This window comes from Chroicocephalus ridibundus, chromosome 4 (assembly GCF_963924245.1).
Source record: "Chroicocephalus ridibundus chromosome 4, bChrRid1.1, whole genome shotgun sequence".
Lineage (NCBI taxonomy): Eukaryota > Metazoa > Chordata > Aves > Charadriiformes > Laridae > Chroicocephalus > Chroicocephalus ridibundus.
This window is the reverse complement of record NC_086287.1, coordinates 33,718,671-33,737,562: the sequence shown is the minus strand read 5'-3', so window position 1 is coordinate 33,737,562 and position 18,892 is coordinate 33,718,671. Positions and strand designations below refer to the sequence as shown.

At 34.8% G+C, this 18,892-nt stretch overlaps 1 protein-coding gene across 4 annotated transcripts in view; it reads right to left on the bottom strand.

Annotated features, from left to right (window-relative positions):
- The window catches only part of STRN3 (striatin 3), a 69,036-nt gene that overhangs the window by 14,490 nt on the left and 35,654 nt on the right, over nucleotides 1–18,892 (bottom strand). The window contains exons 8-10 of one of the 4 annotated variants that reach the window (XM_063331619.1): nucleotides 18,283–18,393; nucleotides 11,094–11,234; nucleotides 5,429–5,562 (exon numbers count right to left, since the gene is read on the bottom strand). In XM_063331619.1, coding sequence (XP_063187689.1) covers nucleotides 5,429–5,562; nucleotides 11,094–11,234; nucleotides 18,283–18,393 — 386 coding nt within the window. The remainder of the gene's footprint in view (nucleotides 1–5,428; nucleotides 5,563–11,093; nucleotides 11,235–18,282; nucleotides 18,394–18,892) is intronic. The other 3 variants (XM_063331620.1, XM_063331622.1, XM_063331623.1) reach the window with 3 other exon arrangements.

Sequence of the window (18,892 nt, the reverse complement as noted above, 5' to 3'; positions counted from 1 at the left end):
CAGCAGTTAAAGGAATCTGCTAAAATGCAAGGTACAGAATTTACAGAAGTTACGAAAAACAAGGCACATTTTCTATCTTAAGTATAGCTTTAAAGCCTTAATTTTTTTTAAAACAGACTTGAACAGCTTGGTTCTTTTAGAAGACACCATGTACACCTTCCTAGAAATCTAGTTATAAATAAGCTGATTTTTTTAAAAAATTCTTTTCACCCATCCATGTTTCCAATGAATCTTGACATCCTTGCTGCAAGGCTAAGAGAACAACCGACACATCTTTAAAAAGAGATCCTTGCAACCTCTAAGGACAAAAGGTAACCAGTAGTATATTTAAAAAAAAAACACCTCCAAAAAACATAGTCAAGGACTTGGAAAAGCGATTTGCTGATTACAAAGGATAAATGTGAGATACAAAATGGGCCAGAGGTATAATGTAAAACTAGTAAAAGTGTGACACTGTATATCAATGTACTAAAGCATGACATCTCAAAAGCCTCTGAAAACAGAAGGCATGGATGCACTGCCCCATTGAGTCCTAATGTTTTACTGTAAATGCCAAAAGATAAAAGAAAGCTGTGAGAAGAGAGACTATGGAACCATACAGCTTCACTAGCTCCTCCTCCCTAAACTTTGGTGGACTTTTCAGGACAAAGAGCGATCAGCTGACTCCTTGATCCTAGTCCTCTGTCAGCAAACAGCCGCAGAACAGATGCTTAGAATAGTAGGGTCTACCAAAAACAAGAGGAATTGTTCCCCTACCTGAAACCACCCACCAGTAGCCAAACAAAATCTCTTTCTAGGTGATGAGAGACAAAACACTTTCCGTACCCTAATAAACCTTTACCACAAAATGTCCTTAAACTTAGAGCAACGTAAAACACATGCAAACCATACACGACAATAAATTGATAAAAAGATCAGAGGAGCAATCGGAACTGGAAATGTCCGCTTTATAATACTTGTTCAATCTAACCAAATAAAATCCCTTTTTGCCTTCCCCTGGTTTGTCTGTATGGGAACACAGGCAAGCAATCTATTCGTTCTGCCTTGTAAACCACCAGCAAACCAGACTGAAGAAACTACACCTGACCTAAACAAACACAAAAAAACCACCACCCCCCCCAACCCAACCCACACCCATCCCCCAAAATCAAACAAACCACACAAAAAAAAAAAAAAAAAGAGACATCAGGAAGGAAGCTCTTCCTTGGCCTTACAGTCAACAGAATCTTTACAGCATAGTAAAGAGACACGTATTTCCCTATCTCAATCAACTACTTGCCTACAGCAAACAGAGGAATTAGAAAGCAATAATTAGTAACTATAGTCAGTCTTTCAGTCTTTTAATGTTTTAATGTTACTTTTTTCTTGATAATGGAAATCTCCAATCAGTCACAACAAATTCAGATGCCCTGATAAACGAGGACTTTCCATTTTGCGTCCAGTCATACAGCAGAAAGCCACCACCATCCTGTGCAGCTATGGAATCCGAGAATATACACACAGGAGCATTTGATTTGGTAACAATAGCACTCCCTCAGGATACAAACAACTACACACACTGAGGTAAATATAAAGAATGAGGTATCAAAAAAGACATGACTTGGGATGCCTGTACTGTATTACAGTATCTACCACTTAGATGACTAGTCTTGCGGACAACTTGTGCACTAAATCATTCACATCCAGAAAAAAACCTTCAGCTATAATTGAAATTCTTAAGATTTAAAACTTAATCCCTATCCACACATCCTCTCCTTTTCAAAATACAACACTCATCAAGGACCGATACATGAAAGCTAGTGGAATCCTCTTATGGCTTTATTTATTCATGCACTATAATGGCTCACACAAGGTATCTGAAGGGCATGGAGGGACCTATTGGGAGCAAAATGCAGGAAGTGGGAATATTAAGTGTTTTGGGGGGTGGTTTTTTTTTGTTGGTGTTTTACTTAAACATTAATTTAGTTTAACATTATCTGCTTATCTGGAGATTTACTGGAAAAGGAGGTGGCTTCAGCTACGCTCAAAACGGAAGGAGATTAAGATGTCCTATGAGTAGCATATTACAGGTACAAGGTAAGACATGATCTTATTGCACTGTAGATCCACAGTTATGTGGAAACAACTTCAGAAGTTAAGAACTATCAAGGAATTTTTAACCTGAAGGAACATTGTGATGGAGAACTAATAGCGTCTGAATTTCAATCTCTTCATATCCACGACAGGACAGAGATTTCTTTCTTAAATAAAAATATAAAAAATAATCATTTCCATTTGTGTTATTTGATAATTCAAGTTTATCTATCCCGACACACGAAGAAGTCAGAAGCCACCCCACATTTTTCAGATATGTTTATAATCCTTAAGAGCCCTTGGAAAGGACTGCATAGGAAGCAGGAAAACCAAGTGACAATTATGGTCAATTACTTCTCACTCCTATTTGGTGAATGATCCAGTAGAGAGCAAAAAATTACTTCCATCTTGCACCTCTTGAAATAGCCACATATTAAGGCACGAGATAACATCTCCCCACACGTTGAGAGAGATGCTCCCAAGCCATGCTGTAATTAAAGAGCCTCTAAGGAAGGGTCTAGATGAGAAAATTTTGAAAGTCCAACGAATTTGTGAGGTACTGCCTTCTGTTCCAGATTCCTTATTAGCTCGGACAGTATTTCATACTTGCATATTTATGACCTGTATTCTCTGCTTTAAGTTTTCCAAGAGCAAAGGCAACTCTCAAGTTCTATTCTGTCTTGCTATTTGAAGAATAAAAACTGCATTGTCAGGTCTGTCACAAGTACCACAAATTCTCCTGAAACAATCTGATCAGTTGGTATCAATTATATTATTCATTGTAATGCATCCTGAGTTTGTCTTGGCTCAGCTGTAAATACTCCTTGGAATAAGCAAAATGGCTACACGCTATTTTATGAAGAACTGTACTTCACAGAGGAGAATAACGCATTGCAAAGTTGCAATGTTGCACTCAAGCATGACATTTTCATCAAAACCAATCTTGCTTCTGAAAGTCTCTCCCAGGCTGTCCTCTACAGACCAATTTTACCTAGACTGCTAGAGTTCTTGAAGGAAACATCACAAATTCCTTCCTTTACATCAAAGACATTATTGCAATCTCTTTAGCATAGAAAGAAGTATGGCATGTATTTGCCATTATGGCATCAAAACATATTAATGATTGCATTATTTTGATCTAAAGTACTTCTAGCTCAGCATCAGCCTCTGACAGTAGCCAAAACCAACCAAAAATGCCTAAGTACAAGAAGAATGATGCTTCTCACTGTTCTTCCAGACTGCTATCATTTCAGCCCAGGAACTTCTTGTTCCTTCTACGTATACAGTTATTCTCAGTGGAGAGCTAATTGGAGAACCACAGATAATAATGATCTATAATAGAGATATAAAGCATTCTGCTAATACCGGAGTTATACAGATACTGGAATTTATGCTATCAATTATGGTTGATAATCATTCTCATGAGATTAAAAATAGCCAACCAAGAATGGAGCCATGCAAAAAACAATACTACAGACCAATCCTAAGGGTCACCATACCAATTAGTCCATGCATTAATTGTCCAGCATACAGGCTGACTTGGGATTTTGGCGGGCAGAAGAAGAAAGAAGGGTGCTTAACCAATATTTTAAGAGTTTTAAAGAAAAAAGAATCAGAAGATTCTGTAGTTACACACATGTGTTGTAAGAGCCAAATGTTGTCACCTTATGTTTTAGATTTAATGAAGGGCAAACGTGACCCACCAGACCTTGGTAGTCCAAAGTTATGAGCTGGGGAATAGGACAGACATAAAATGCAACGCAACTGCAAAAACAATTTGTGATCTAGTATCATAACTGTAGCTGCCTCACTACTGAAAGTATAAAATTTAGTTTTTTGATGCCTCACATTTGCTGTCAGTATAATGGAAATAAAACTTAGAGAAACTAATCAACTACCAAGTTCAGAAGCTTGATTTAACATTCTGAACTGCTTTAAAATAAATATTTTTCCTCGTGCTACTTAGAATTAAACCAAACTTTTTAAAATTCTTCAATGAAGATACAGACAGGAGCATTTACAAGTTACTACTAGTAGATGTTTCAAATTTAAGCTGCCCTAAAGCACTCTCAATTGAATTTCACTGAAACTTTTTTTAAAAAAGTGATAATTTTAAAGAATTGTACATGATCCTCAGGTCTGTCACATTTTACAAGAGATTAAGCTAGACAGAAGGCAAAATCCTGAGAAAGTTAAAGTAGAAGGAGCTGAAATTGAAGTTATCTGATTTCCCAGAAGTGTTACGTCATTTAAAAATGAAACAGACAACCTGAATATTAACCTTTACTGTGAACACGACAATATATGACATAAATTTAGAAAGTACTCCAAATATTTTTAAAAGCCCTTTCACTTATTTTTATACTGTTCAGAAATAGAAGGATGGATAATTAACATGTTCATTTGTTATTCAGGAAATATAACTATGTAACATAACACCCTGCAATAAAGGAGAAATGTAAATATTAGCTCTTACTTCATTACAGCAATTAATATTCCTACCAATTATAAATACTGAAGAACAAATATGATTTAAAAAGGTGTGTAGTCACACACAAGTATTTTCAGACCCTGTAAAAAGTTACAAGCAATTTACTTCTTCACTTTGCAGATTTTAATAAAATCCCTAGTAATGGTTTCCGGTACAAGCACCACGTATCTGACTTGAAAAGTTATAGAAACAAACCATAGAGGTACCTTATCAACAACAATAAAAAAAACCCAACCCCAATCCAAAACCACAAGACACTTTAAATACAATACAATATGTAAGACTTACCTTAACACTTCCCTAACCAGCCATCATACATTACTAGCCAATGAAAATTCATGTACCACTATTGGTAGTAGCTTAATAAACATGGTCAAAGGAATGTCAGAACACTCTGGATTATAATAAAAATACACCCTAAAAGCTTACATCTGAAATATACTACCACATGTAGTCTATACTGTTAACACTACATAGACACAAAGGGGAGAGGAAAGGAAGTTATTACCAATATTTGTGGTTTATGCCATGTTTTCTCAATACTTAGTATCATTGTGCAATTGCCATTTTTGTTCAAACAAATTCATGCCAAGATGTCAATCTGTATTTTATGTCATAACACATTCCCCCAATGACGAAGTCTGAATTAAATTATCTAAGTAGAAAACAAACAAGTCATCTCATTTGATTTTGATTACCCAAATTACTTAGCCCATTCACAAGGGCTCCTCCTCCCAAGTAATAGTTTTTGCTAATGAAACTCTGTTTTCCACATCTGTAATGTTCAGGGTAGGGGAGAGGGGACCCAACTATTACTGATTAAATAAAACGGTATAAAAAATTTTAAAATAAAATTCCACTTACATCATAACTATAGTCTGCATCATTTGTTACTGTCAAGTCTGCAAGGTCTCCAAGGCCCAGTACACTTAACAACACATCATCAGAACCCATAATAAATGACTTGCCTCCTCCAGGTGGAAACGTTATTGGCTCAGCTACAAAGAACAAAACAGTTTCTTTAAGTCTCAATGTAATAATTCAAACTGATTAAAAACTGCATTATTCATCACTTAAAAGCAAAGCAGAGTTTAAAACCAAACTTGGATGCATTACTGACCCAACTGAAAAAAAAAAAAAAGAGCATGATGACACGCACACATGTGCAAACACACACATATTAAATACATCACTCATAGCATGATTTGTCATTTGATTTCAACTGATTTTACAGAGGTGTTCAATACCACTGACAAGTGACTTGACTGACATTACTTTACATTGCAACATCAAATGTACATCCCAGGTCTCCAAATTCTCAGCTAAATACTTCATTCACTAACACCATGCTATCTGCCTTCTATCCATTTGCAAATAATATATTTTTACATTATACTATTATTATACTACATATTGTACTATTTCAAATATCTCTAGTTGCATATGTGAGTATTTTTTATCTCTCAGGCTAAAGGCCTCGTACCAAACATCTCTTCATTTTGATTTTTCAAATGATTAAAAAAATGCAAAAAACAGTTATTCATGAATTCCCTCTCTTACCTTCTCAGCCTAATTTTTGATTCTAATTTAAAAATACACCCAACTGATATTTATCTTAGCTAGCTATGCCTTCCCCAAATTAAAATTTTACATTTCTGTTAACTATAATTTAGAATGAATACAGATTATATATAACCATTCATTTTGAATTCATATCTGAATAACAAAAGTTTCAAGTTTTCACCTATATTCTTTACACTATTCAACAATTCTGTATATCTCCTTTTACCCACAAATATCATTTTAGCAGTGAGGAATAGGAAGAAAGGCTTAAACATCGTAATACTTTAGTATATTTTAGATGCTGCTTTTACTTAGCAGTATTCCTTTCTGTGCAAAAATTGGTACACTTGTTAGGTAGAGTACTTAAACTTTAGATATGTGTGAACTTTAGCTAAGTGCAAACATGTACAAAATACATTAAATCGTATTTAATATCTTTAAAAATAAAACTTGCTTCACTTTTGGATTTCATTGATTTGGAATGGAGAGTTATGGTCGCACTTTAACACCACCCCTTGTTTTTAATCCTCTCAAAAAAACCTTGAAAACATCCACATCCTGGTTTTTGTCTTACAAAAAAAGTTCCAAACAAGAGGACTGGATTATAATCAAAACATTCCTTTTTTGAACATGCATCTTTAATACTCTGTATCTCCACTACCTGAATGGTAATCTAGTTATGTTCCACTCCAGCTGAAGAAAAGTAACTAAGACCAGGTACAAGCTAAGATGTCCGGGATCATTGCTATGCCTATGCAAAGAGGAGCCAGCCCAGCTAGATCAAAAAAAACATCACTTCTCAAGAACAAAACAAGTTCTAATGCTTGAGAGCTACTGTACTATCAAAATAATGTAACTTTATTAGTACAGGCAACACAACTGTTTGTGAGAATCTAAGAGTATCATCTACGTAAGGACTGCTGTTCCTAAAATTCCATAAAAAGAGCAAACAGTATTCTAACGGTGCACAATCACCTCTTTTTAAAATATTTGCAATCCACACAAAAGTCTTGACTCATGAGAATACTACATTAAATTAACAGCCCAAAAATAGCTTACCATGTCCTTATATGAATAAACTTTTCATTTCCATTAATATTTTGCTAAACTTCTCAATCTGACAGTATATTCCAAACCACCTATATTTCAGAAAAAGCCATAATGCTAGAAAACACCTAATTATTTTCCATGTTCCCACCTATTTCCCATATTATTGGTTTTTGGGTTTGGGGCTTTTTTTGCAGGGGTGAGGGTATATCCAGTCATCCATGATTATTAGATGAGTTTAGAATTTCTAAGTGAAAAGTGTCTGAGTTAAGTGACACAAATAATGCTTTATATGAAGCAAGAAATAAAATAACATCACAGACATTCTCTGGGCAAACCTAAATTGTGAAATCCTCAAATGAATAACAATTAGGCCCTCAATCACTTCAGAGACCAAGTTTTTCCTGGTTCTTTTCTGACAGAAAAAGAGTGGGAGAAAAAAAATAAATTATAAAGGCTACAAAAGGAACCGAGGGGCTTTTTAGGTTTTGTTGTTGTTGTTGCTGTCATTGGTTGGTTGGGTTTGTGTTGCATTTTATTTTGTTTTCTTTTTGTCTCCCACAGAAAGACTGCGATACTTTTACTTGACAAGGTCCCAGCCTCTCAAATGCAAGTATCCATTTACAAGCCAAATCTCTGAAGCCACTATAGAACAGAGCTGCTGACCACTGAGGCAACATGCTCATTTTAAACTTGACACTTTTCGTCCCTGTTGTGATGCTGTGACTCCTCTCTGATCTTTAGCACAGGCCCACAAGGTTTAAGTAAGACCCTGAACTTGTCATACTAATTCTTTGTGAAATTAGTGTTAACTGTCTTTAACAGATCAACTTACATATGCTATATACTAAAAATGAAGCACTACCATAGAAAAATACTACCACATTAAGAGTCTATATAATAAATTTATCAAACTTTTTGTGCATCAGATGAATATCCTTATTTAAAGCTTCAAAATTCAAGCTATCTGAAATTTGGAAGCATATTTCTCATTACTAAAGTTGCCAATATGTATATTTTATTTTAAAATAAGACACAAAGAAGTTTAAAAAATACTTGCAAGCAGTTTTTATAAAAAAAAGGTAGAAAAGTAATGCGATGAAAGATGCATGATGTTATAGCTACTCAACATAAACACCCAAGCAAAAACAACCTATCAATAGATACAGGCAAATGATAAAGTTAAATTACTTATTGAATGCTTTTAATCTTAAAAAAAAATTATTTTTCTAACAGAGTACAATATTCTCCTCATAGAACAATATATATGTTTAACTGGGTTTGCAAGCAATAAATACCAAGTAAAAATCTGTGGGATAGTACATGTTTCTTTGTATGTGAAACTAGGTTAAAAAAAAATAAATGCTATGACTAAATATTTGCTTGGCGAATCCTAGCCAGCACTTCTTACCTTCAAATTCTTAACATCTACATAATTAAGTCAAAATCAAGCCGTAATACTTATACAGACTGAATCTGCTTTAGTCTCTAATGAAATATGTATGTTCATATATGCTGTTGTTGTCTACTATATATCAGGGCCATCTTGATCTTGTTTTCCAGAAATTTAATATGTGGTACACCAAAAGCAGCAGTTAACGCCCAAGCAATTAGCTGTTCCTGCTATTTTTTTTTGTCAGTCTATAGAACACATCCCCACAATCTATAGATATTGAAAAAGAAAAGCAACACACGAAATAGTAAGTCTCTGTACAATACAGTGAATGGAAAATCATGCAGCGTTTGATTCTGTTTCTGAAAGTCATGCAATATGGTGAAATGGAAACCCCACATTCTTATGGCCTAAACTATAAAGTGCAATTATCGCATAACTATTTTCTCATCATATTTAACCAGGCACTTAAGAGGAGGAAAAAAACCCCAAACCAAAATCCACACCTTTAGAGGTATAAAAGGTACATTCCCAGCCAATTAGAACCATAGTTTACTTTCCCCCCTGAACCCCCTCATCACCTCAAAGAAAAAAAAATAATGAGCTGAGTAACACTTTGTTCTCTACGCGAAAACTAAACTATCAACCACTACCTCAGAATTGTAACACTTCAGACTGTAGCATAAACCTTAGGGACATTCACAAGAACATTATGACTTGGTAATATTCATCAGCATAGGCTAGTGTGTCCCAGCAAGAAAGCGCTGCTTTTAAAACACAGTTGAAGAAAATAATTAAGCAAAATCTGCAGTTTACGATAATGAAAGTATTTGGCCTTGTTAACGAAAGACAGGCCTAGAAGGAATTAAAAGACAACACTAAGCTTGTTCGCTTACAGCTTTGCACAACACGGTATAGACAAGAACTTTAAAACCATGTAGTATTCAGGATAGAAATTCTGATCAAACAGCAAAATTTACACCCTAATATTCAAGTTTAAAAGTTATGTAGAAACCACAATTAGCAGATATGATGGTAGAGATAAAGCCCAAACTACACTGATAAGCTGAAAACATACAAACACATTAAATACCATGAAAATATAATCCTGAAGGCACAGTTTATTTGCAAATAGTGTGGACAATTTCATTTGAAGTGTTTGTGTACAGTAACCAGGCAATGAAAGACAGTCCCCATCAAATTCAAATTTAGCATCTATTTCTTCAGAAAGACTGTTTTGTCCAATATTATTTTAGATGTAAAGTCTCTGAAAGAGACAATAGCTATATGGCCTGTCCTTTACAATGAACATCTGCATTTCTTGCATAACATGTACGTTACAGCCTAATACAGACTAAGGGAACTGTAACTGTAGGGACACATGCCCTTAATACCTTAACAAGGCTAAAAGGCAACCTAAAGCATGTCAATACTAAACCTAAATACAACCTAAACGTACAGTCACAAGTTTTAGCAAGTGGAACTTCACCAGTAGGTTTTTCAGTTGCACTCCACAGGTAAATTCGATACTAGTTCAACTTTAAGTTGTAAATAAAAAACAAAGAGGAAAGGCAAGACAGTAAAAGAGAAGGCAGGAAGACAGACACTTTTGTAAAACAGTAGTTTGGGAGAGCAACAGAAAAACCTCCCTGCAAAACTATTTTTCTGCTTGCTTGGTGACAGGCATTTGTGGGGGTAGGGGTGAAGGAAGAATAAGAGAACCAACAGATTTTCAGGATCAGAAAGAGGGCAAATTCTTTACACTTCTGGTACAGCTGATACCATGCCAGGGCTTATCGGTTCAAGATCATCATAAAGGAGCCAAATCTGAATTCAGCTGAGTATTTTGAATCAATGTCTTCTGAGGACAGAATTTACGTAATGGTATTCTAATCTCAAAGCTAATACAAGGAAAATCATTCCTTTAAAACAAAAAACTTAAAGTGAATACAAGATTTTGGACTATTTAGATAATAGTTTGCCACTAACTTCCATTGCCTAAGATAATCTTGAAATTGAAATCAATATTTTGTAAAGAAATAGTGTGTCTTTGTACACTTGTGTATATGGACAAGAGAATTTTTAAAGAGAGAACATTAAACTTGAGGAAAAAGAGACAAATAAGTCTCATAAATTAAATAACCACTTATAAGTTTCACTTTAAAATGCAAACTGTGTATCAAATGTTAATACTCACCTTTTTTCCCCTCAATCAATAACACCCTATTTGTAAAAGGTTTTGCTAATGGGGGGCAGTCAGCAAACAGGTTTTTAATAGTGAATAGTTTCAGAACACACTGCTGTACATGAAATTGTTTAAAAATACTTATGAAATAATGGTGAGTTATGATAAGCCACAGAAGCTCACAACATATTCTTATAAAACCATTTGGGAAGAACTGCAAATAAAATAATAATGTGGCAGTCTGCAATTGCATTAAGCTTTCTAGAGGGGACAGTAAATTACAGCGTGTGCTTTCTAAAAGAAATCTCCTGAAACATAACAAGTAGCTGAATTTTTTGTACCTTCCTCTGCTCTTGCACCTTCATGATCAGTCATTCTAGAAGAGGGTGACCTAGATTGATTAATGATTCCTGAAGGGATGTGGGGTATCTCATCATCGCCCAGATCAGCTATCATGTCGTGAAGTTTTGTCCTGTTGACTCCTGTAAATTAACGTCAGCAGCAAAGATTCACTTGATTGCTACCGCTTGGCTTGACTGAAGTCTAAAAATCCAATAAACTAATTAAACAAGAATAATTACTGATGGGACCTCCTTAAAATAAATACAATGGTTTGCTTTTGTCTTTGTATATTAATAAAATTCATCTTTTGGAAATCAAAAGGAGGAATTATTATATCAAATCTGAAAACTACATGCAAACAGTTTTAATTCACTAAATCAAAGAATAACTCCTTTGTGTTCCGTAGATCTGTTCTACAGTTTCCTGTAGGGGAGAAAAAAAATCATCTTACAGCCCTACTGAGAAGGCAAGACAAATATTATAAGAACATTAACTATTAAACAAAATACAGATGAATTAAACATTTGCTAATAATATTACACAACTTTAACTATACTAAACAATTTAACACTGAAAAACAGAGCGCAAATAAAAAATAAGCTTAAAAATGAGGGAAAAGGTACAGACAGCTCACAAGGGGGTGCAACAAACAATTAACTTTCCCTGTTTTTGAATGGTATTTAAATTGTATAAAGCGTTTGTTGAAACTCAAGAGCAAGAATGCTTCCACCACTGTATGAAACTGCAGACGTATATTACCATTATTATACAAGCATGCCTCTAGAAACGAATCATACTGAATTATATGTGCATTAAATTCATGGAGACACTAGCAAACAAGAACAGTATGTTATAATTTTTTTTAATTAATAAATTCTTTCCTGATTCCACCTTACAGCTTGCATGTCAGAAAGTCAAGCTTCAATCATCAAGTGAAATTTCAGAGACAGAATCTCTTTAAAGAAAACAATCCACAATGATGCAAGACATAACCAGCTTTCAATCAATAAAAGGGTACTTCCTGGGACTGCAGACAGATCTATTGTAGAACACAGAACAAAAACCCCACCACCCTGCCCCCCCTCCCCCAGTATGCTTTTAAATGTGCTAAAACATAAGTGTTTACTATCTTTAGAAGGACACATTAGAACTTAAATAATTTTCAAGTATGTCCATTTTCTAGTAGTATTAGGAAACAATTTCTTATACTCTGAGGTGATGTACCACTTTTCTTAAAAGGAAATCAAAACTAAAACAAAGCCTTATTCTCGAAAAAGTAAGAGGTAAACACTGTAATTACAGGTGATTTATCAAAAGCAGAACTGTCCGTTTAAACAGTTAAAACGCTAAAACACACTCTTTCAAATAATATCTAATAATTTCAATTTTTAGATCTTACTGACAACAAATGGTTAAAATTGATGTGTTCAAAAATGAATATCCATCAATAACTGAATTCTCAGAAGATAACGGAGAATTCTCTGGAGAGAATGATGACAAGGAAGAACATTTCTGGAAGCAGAATCAGCAAAAAGTATACCATGCATACCCCACGAGGGATACTATGTAACTATTCTCATGAATACTTGCAAAACAATTTCATTTTGCCAAATAATATATAACACCCAATACTTTTTTTTATGCTTCTCACATTTTTCTTTCTTTCTTTTACAGAACATTTAGTATTCCAAGTAAATCTACAAAGGCTGCTACCTAGAAGTTGGCTGAGAACAAAAAAGGCTTCCAAAAGTTTCCCTTATGCAACAAAACAGATTTCTTGAGTGTTTGTTTCACTTCACTCTCTAGTAGAAGTGAATCTAGAAACCTGTGATCTTAGCTAATGACGTGAGTGTAAAATAATAAAAATGAGGAATGTCTCTTTTGCACCAACACTTTTTTTTCTAATAGCCACCAGACTGATAGGATTTAATTTCAGAGGTATGATACTTAATTGCAGTCAGCAGGTGAGATCTCATATAAAAAAAGTCATTCTTAAAATGGCCAGGTCTATAGCCTACAGATCACAAAGCTTGCTTTTGTCTTTATTCCAGCTGGCTGTCAGCCAGCCACTTATGGTGACCAGAAGCAGATACATTCTTGAAGATATTATACCGCTATCAGTAAATGACATGATAAAAGTCATGACAGGTACCCTAAACTGTCTGCTTTAACATACCCTTTGCTTTCCAGAAGAAAACACATTTGACTTCTCCATGTTGATATGCATGAACTGTTCAACACATGGAAGAAAGATGCCAAATATGGCTTATAATCTCTTATTCACATCCAAAATGAAAGCATCTTTTGAAAGTGTTTTCACACCAAACATATGGGCAGAAGTTTGTCTCAGAGCACACTCAGAAAAAACTACAAGTAGGTCCCTGCTCCGCTACCTTGAACCAGTCAGTCATTCAGTATGTCATAGAATCATAAAACGGTTTGGGTCGGAAAGGACCTTTAAAGGTCATCTAGTCCAACTCTCCCTGCAACAAGCAAGGACATCTCCAACCAGATCAGGTTGCTCAGAGCCCCGTCCAACCTGACCTTGAATGTTTCCAGGGATGGGACATCTACCACCTCTCTGGGCAACCTGTTCCAGTGCTTCACCAGCCTCATGGTAAAAAATTTCTTCCTTATATCTAGCCTAAATCTTCCCTCTTTTACTTTAACACCATTACCCCTTGTCCTGTCATAACAGGCTCTGCTAAAAAGTCTGTCCTCATCTTTCTTATAAGCCCCCTTTAAGCACTGAAAGGCCACAATAAGGTCTCCCCAGAGCCTTCTCTTCTCCAGGCTGAACAACCCCAATTCTCTCAGCCTGTCCTCATAGGAGAGGTGCTCCAGCCGTCTCATCTTCATGGCCTTCCTTCTTGACCCACTCCAACAGGTCCTGGTCTTTCCTGTGCTGAGGGCTCCAGAGCTGGATGCAGTACTCCAGGTGGGGCCTCACTAGAGCAGAGTGGATGGGTAGAATCACCCCCCTCAACCTGCTGGCCAGTATGTTTAGTCACTTCTTGTCCTTCAGGCATAACCTCAGAACAGCTCTCAATCTATCATACAACACAGACAGAAACTTCTTTCTGAAGTTTACAAAAGAACAGCTTGCTGTTCCCAACAACTTCTCTGTACTTCTTGCTGAAAAATGTCAATATTCAAGACTGTGCCACCACCACAGAAGACTGCAGATTTCTGCTTTCAATTAAGTGCAAGTATACCTTGATATAATTCGTGAAGTATTTTAAATGTTACACATAGATTTTTAAGGATAAAAATGTGCTGTCTCTGCGTAAGCAGCTACATTCAAGGCACAAAATGGATGACTGTTTTATACTCAAGAAAAGACTAGAACAAAAAAAAAAAAACAACAGTCAGTAAACATGAACCTGTTATGAACAAAACCAAAACACCTACAATTCCATCTCAGTGTATCCTTCTTCAGAGATCAAAAGTGAAAAAGGTAATTGAATATTCAGTGCTGAAAAGTTGTAGTCTGAGATGCTGGAGTCTAAGAAGCCATAAGCAGATTTCTATTAGCATCGAGATGTAACAGCCCAAGTCTGAATGTAACACAGGGATCCTTGCACATCTACAGGTGATGCTAATGAAGGTGATAAAATCCAAATCTGTTTTCATGCCTATCAACTGTTACACTGTATTCCCCGAAATCAAGGCTAGCAAAGTGATTGGGACATATACTGTTTCATAAATAAAGATTAGACTGAGGATAGAAAGCAAGAAAGTAAAAAAAAAAAAAGAATGAGAAAGGTTTCAAAGAAATGAAGGAAAAATCAGTAAAGTGATCTTCATTTTAACAGTGATGTACACATACAATTTAATATGTGAAAACTATTTTTCAAATTGCTGAAAACACATTACTCTGACCTGATAGTATGAAATGAGATACGCATCATCTCCACTATTATAGTCTGAAAATGTAACAGACCGTATCTGAAAAAGTCATCCCCTGATTTAGCTGCCAAAACTGATCTTATCAAACTTCGTGAAGAAACCGGCCTTAAATTCACCATATTACTGTAAAAGGTAAGCGCAGTTTTATAGAAATCAAACTTAACTCCTTACCTGTTTATCACAATGAAGTCCAGAATACATTGTGGTTGAATTGCGTTGGGTTTTTTGTTTGTTTGTTTTTAAATATAAGAACTCTTCAATAAACAGGTCTGGGGTCATTTTACAGCTCATATTATAAAAGCATTTAAAGTGTAGGGTAGTTTTTGGTTTAGTGGCTTTTTTTTTTAAAGATCCTTTCGTAATAAAGTAGTATTTCCACCTACCATTGTGACTATCATGGCAGGGAAAAAAAAAAATCATAACCCAAAAAGAAAAAAGAGTAAGTACTACATTATGAAAACAAATGTGCTGAAAGAAGATGACCTAAATGAAGGTGTTCCACCCAAAAGAACACATATGAATGCAGATTACAGAAATATCAAAATATAATCAAATCTACTTCTGTATAGTTACTTATCTCTACACTTGAAATGAAATTTACCACACCTGGGCCAGGGCTATTAAAGCCCTGTTATGAAGACAGCAGTCTAAATGAGGATTATGATTGTTACCAAAATATCCACCAGAAGAACTCACTAGAACATCTGCCCTACTATGCTGTCCTCAAAGTATTGCAAGAGGTGATAGTCAATGCACATTTATTTGATCTTCGTGTTGATATATATTCTGTCATGCATATAAGTTCTGATATTGCTCCAAATAAATTTTGATAAAAAGTCTGACAATACCCTGAAGAGCAAAGCTAAAGATGAATATTCAGAATTAAGTTCATGAATGATCAGACATGGGAAGCAGCAATAAAGGTGGTCCCTGACACTATTTTCAGTCTCAATGTTAAAAAAGCTGAGAAAAAAAAATAATCTAAGAATCAAATAAACAGAATTTAAACAAACCTGTCCAACCTCAAATGCATATTTTTTACTGTGTATGGAATTATCTCATTCAATTAGCTCAGTGATTAGAGGCCAATTTTTAATCAGAAGCTACTATGACGAATGTGACAAGTGCAGTATCACACAAACCACCTTGTGAGACTACATATATGAGCTCAGGGTTTCCCAAACAAGAATTTAATCTTAAAATCCCAAATGCTAAACAGTGACTTACGTGACCTCACAGCACTGTGACACACAGTTGTCTCCTAAATATTCTCTTACGTGAACATGCAGCTTTTAAAATTACTTTAGATGAAGAAAATACTCCTTTAAGTATTGACAGTGGAACACACATTGTCAAACGAGAATATACGTCAAATAATAATTAATGGCCAACATGTCAGGCCATTCATGGCACGAAATTTAATGTTATACCGTTTGCAGAAACTGTCCAGGAAAGAGGACAGGAAGAAAAGTTTTGATAATAATGTTGCAGTGTTAAATTTTGCAACTGGACATTTCAGATAGAATAATTATTATTTATCCTAAATGATAGTCACAACCAATTTAATAGGCAATGCAGACCACTAAAACGCCAGTTTTTGACAAAGTAGTTATTTTTGCTGGATGAGAATTATGCTTCTCTTCTGGAAATTTTAAGATTTACAGATGAAAAACCAAAAAGATGATAGAAATTCTTGACTGCATAGCAGACAAGGAAACAACAAGTGCAGGGAGAGAAATCTTTTCTAGACAAGCCAAAATAATGCCACTAAAATAAATCTGGAGGTCTGAGAAGAGCTTTTTCCATAGACTTTATAATCCTAGAACAACACTACTTGTCCCTGTTTTACAGCTGCTTACCTTCCACAAGCCAGAAAGTAGAAATTAACCAGCATGGTGGGTTCAAAAAAGATTATAATCGAAATGTAAGTACAGTTTCAAGAACGTTCTGTATGTGATAACCTAAAGCTTTGCAATGTCTGAGAGACAAATATAAAAATACCCTAAATTATTACTTTATCTTCCTCAGAATGCAAAACATTTGCTGTTATTTTGCAGCCACTGTGCTTCCAAAAGTCTAAAACGTGAAGTTTAGTAAGAAAATTTCAAATAAAAGTCCACTTTAGTAGTAACAGGAAGTTTCTAACTCTACAAAATACTCTATGTGAATTTGGTGTCTACTAGGGATTTACATGTTAAATAAGGACACCCATTAGCACCCAGACTATTACTGTAAGTTCTGACCAAACCAAAAACTCAGTAAAAAATCTTTACTTCATCAGAGATTTTGTATATTTGTGTGTTTGTGTGTACATGCGAGTCATGCAAAATTGCTGAAAAAAGCAATCAACATGCACTACATTAATTTTAATTTGTTAGATGTTACAAAGTAAATTAAAATCTTAATTACTGAATTATTCATGAAGTGTTATATTTTAATATAAAAAAATATTTTTTACTAAATATCACCAGAAACTGTTGTGATATGCTCTCAAAATAAAGACACTGCAACAAAGGGAGCTTCTCTAGAGTGACACTGATTTAGTAACACTTTATCCACTAAGAGTTTGTATAGCTGATGATGTAAGTTACAAAAGCATTTTTACCAGGTACTTCAATATTAAAGTTTAGTTTAACTTACGTAGTTCAAATAGGTCAACTGGTTTGAACACTCTTAAAGAGTAAAGAGATGTCAACCAAAATGTGGTAACTGCACAGAAAAGTGAAGGGCACCAAAAAATAAAGATTATATCCTAAACAAAGCCCCCCAAAAATTCGTATTTACATTACAGGATTTTTAAAATTCGCATTATCTTAGATTGTAAAAATAATTACAAGCCCATGAATAGCAATTATAGCTTGATTCAAGCTCATGTTAAAAAAACAAAAAAACCCCCACCCACAACAGTACCATAATATTACATTTTAAGAAGCAGATAAAGTTTAAATCTTTCAGAAAACTTCTGAAATAGGAAACATTGAATAGGTATATCCTCAAAATGCAAGTTGTTCATTATTCTTACACTCACATTTCAAAACATTTGGCTTTTTAGCCATTTAACCTTAAATTTTTATGTGTTTTCAATATTTCTCATCTAGGAAATGGCTGTCAAAGGTTTTGTTTGACACATTCAGCAGGTAGAAAGTTAAAGTTGGTTGCCCCCGTTACAGAAAACAATGTTTAATGAAAAAAACAAGAACAGAACTTGTGAGAAAAAATGTGTTCTATATAGATAGGCAAAAAAAGCGTTGCATTACAAGATTCAGAATCTGCACTTACTCTTTACCCCTTTCTTCCCCTTTCGTTCCTTCTTGTACTGTTCCTTCAGTTTACTTATTAGTCCCTGGTCTACATCCCAAACCTCAGCAGTTGGGGACAGGTCATCTTTGTCTACATGCAGCATATTATTAAAAGAAAAAAAATCAGCAATTGGCAATGCAAGCTGTTGGCGATTTACTATCATAGCTGTTTAAGAGCATTAATAAAAGTTCTTAATAAATCTTTGCTTTAAAGGTGCAGTCTCAGTTTTAAGTTTACAAAATACTAAGTCTCATTTCATACAGTTTTCCAAGGCACTGTATAATATCAGTTACATATTTGAAATTTGTATGTTAATTTGTTACTAAGGAGCAAACAAATTAAGCTTCAGAAGTAACTGCTTATGTTAGATACTTCAAAATACACAAAAATTCATTGGTGTTCAGAAATGATTACTGCATCTTTAGAAAGACAGTGTTAAGAAATTATTCAGCCAGTGTTGAATAAGCAAATAAAAGTATTCATGCTATATTACTCATGAAAATGCAAGCTGAGTAAGTCAGTGCCAGTTTATTCATGAAGACCACCATGCATCCTCTCACACTCATTCTACATGCACAAGAAAGAAACC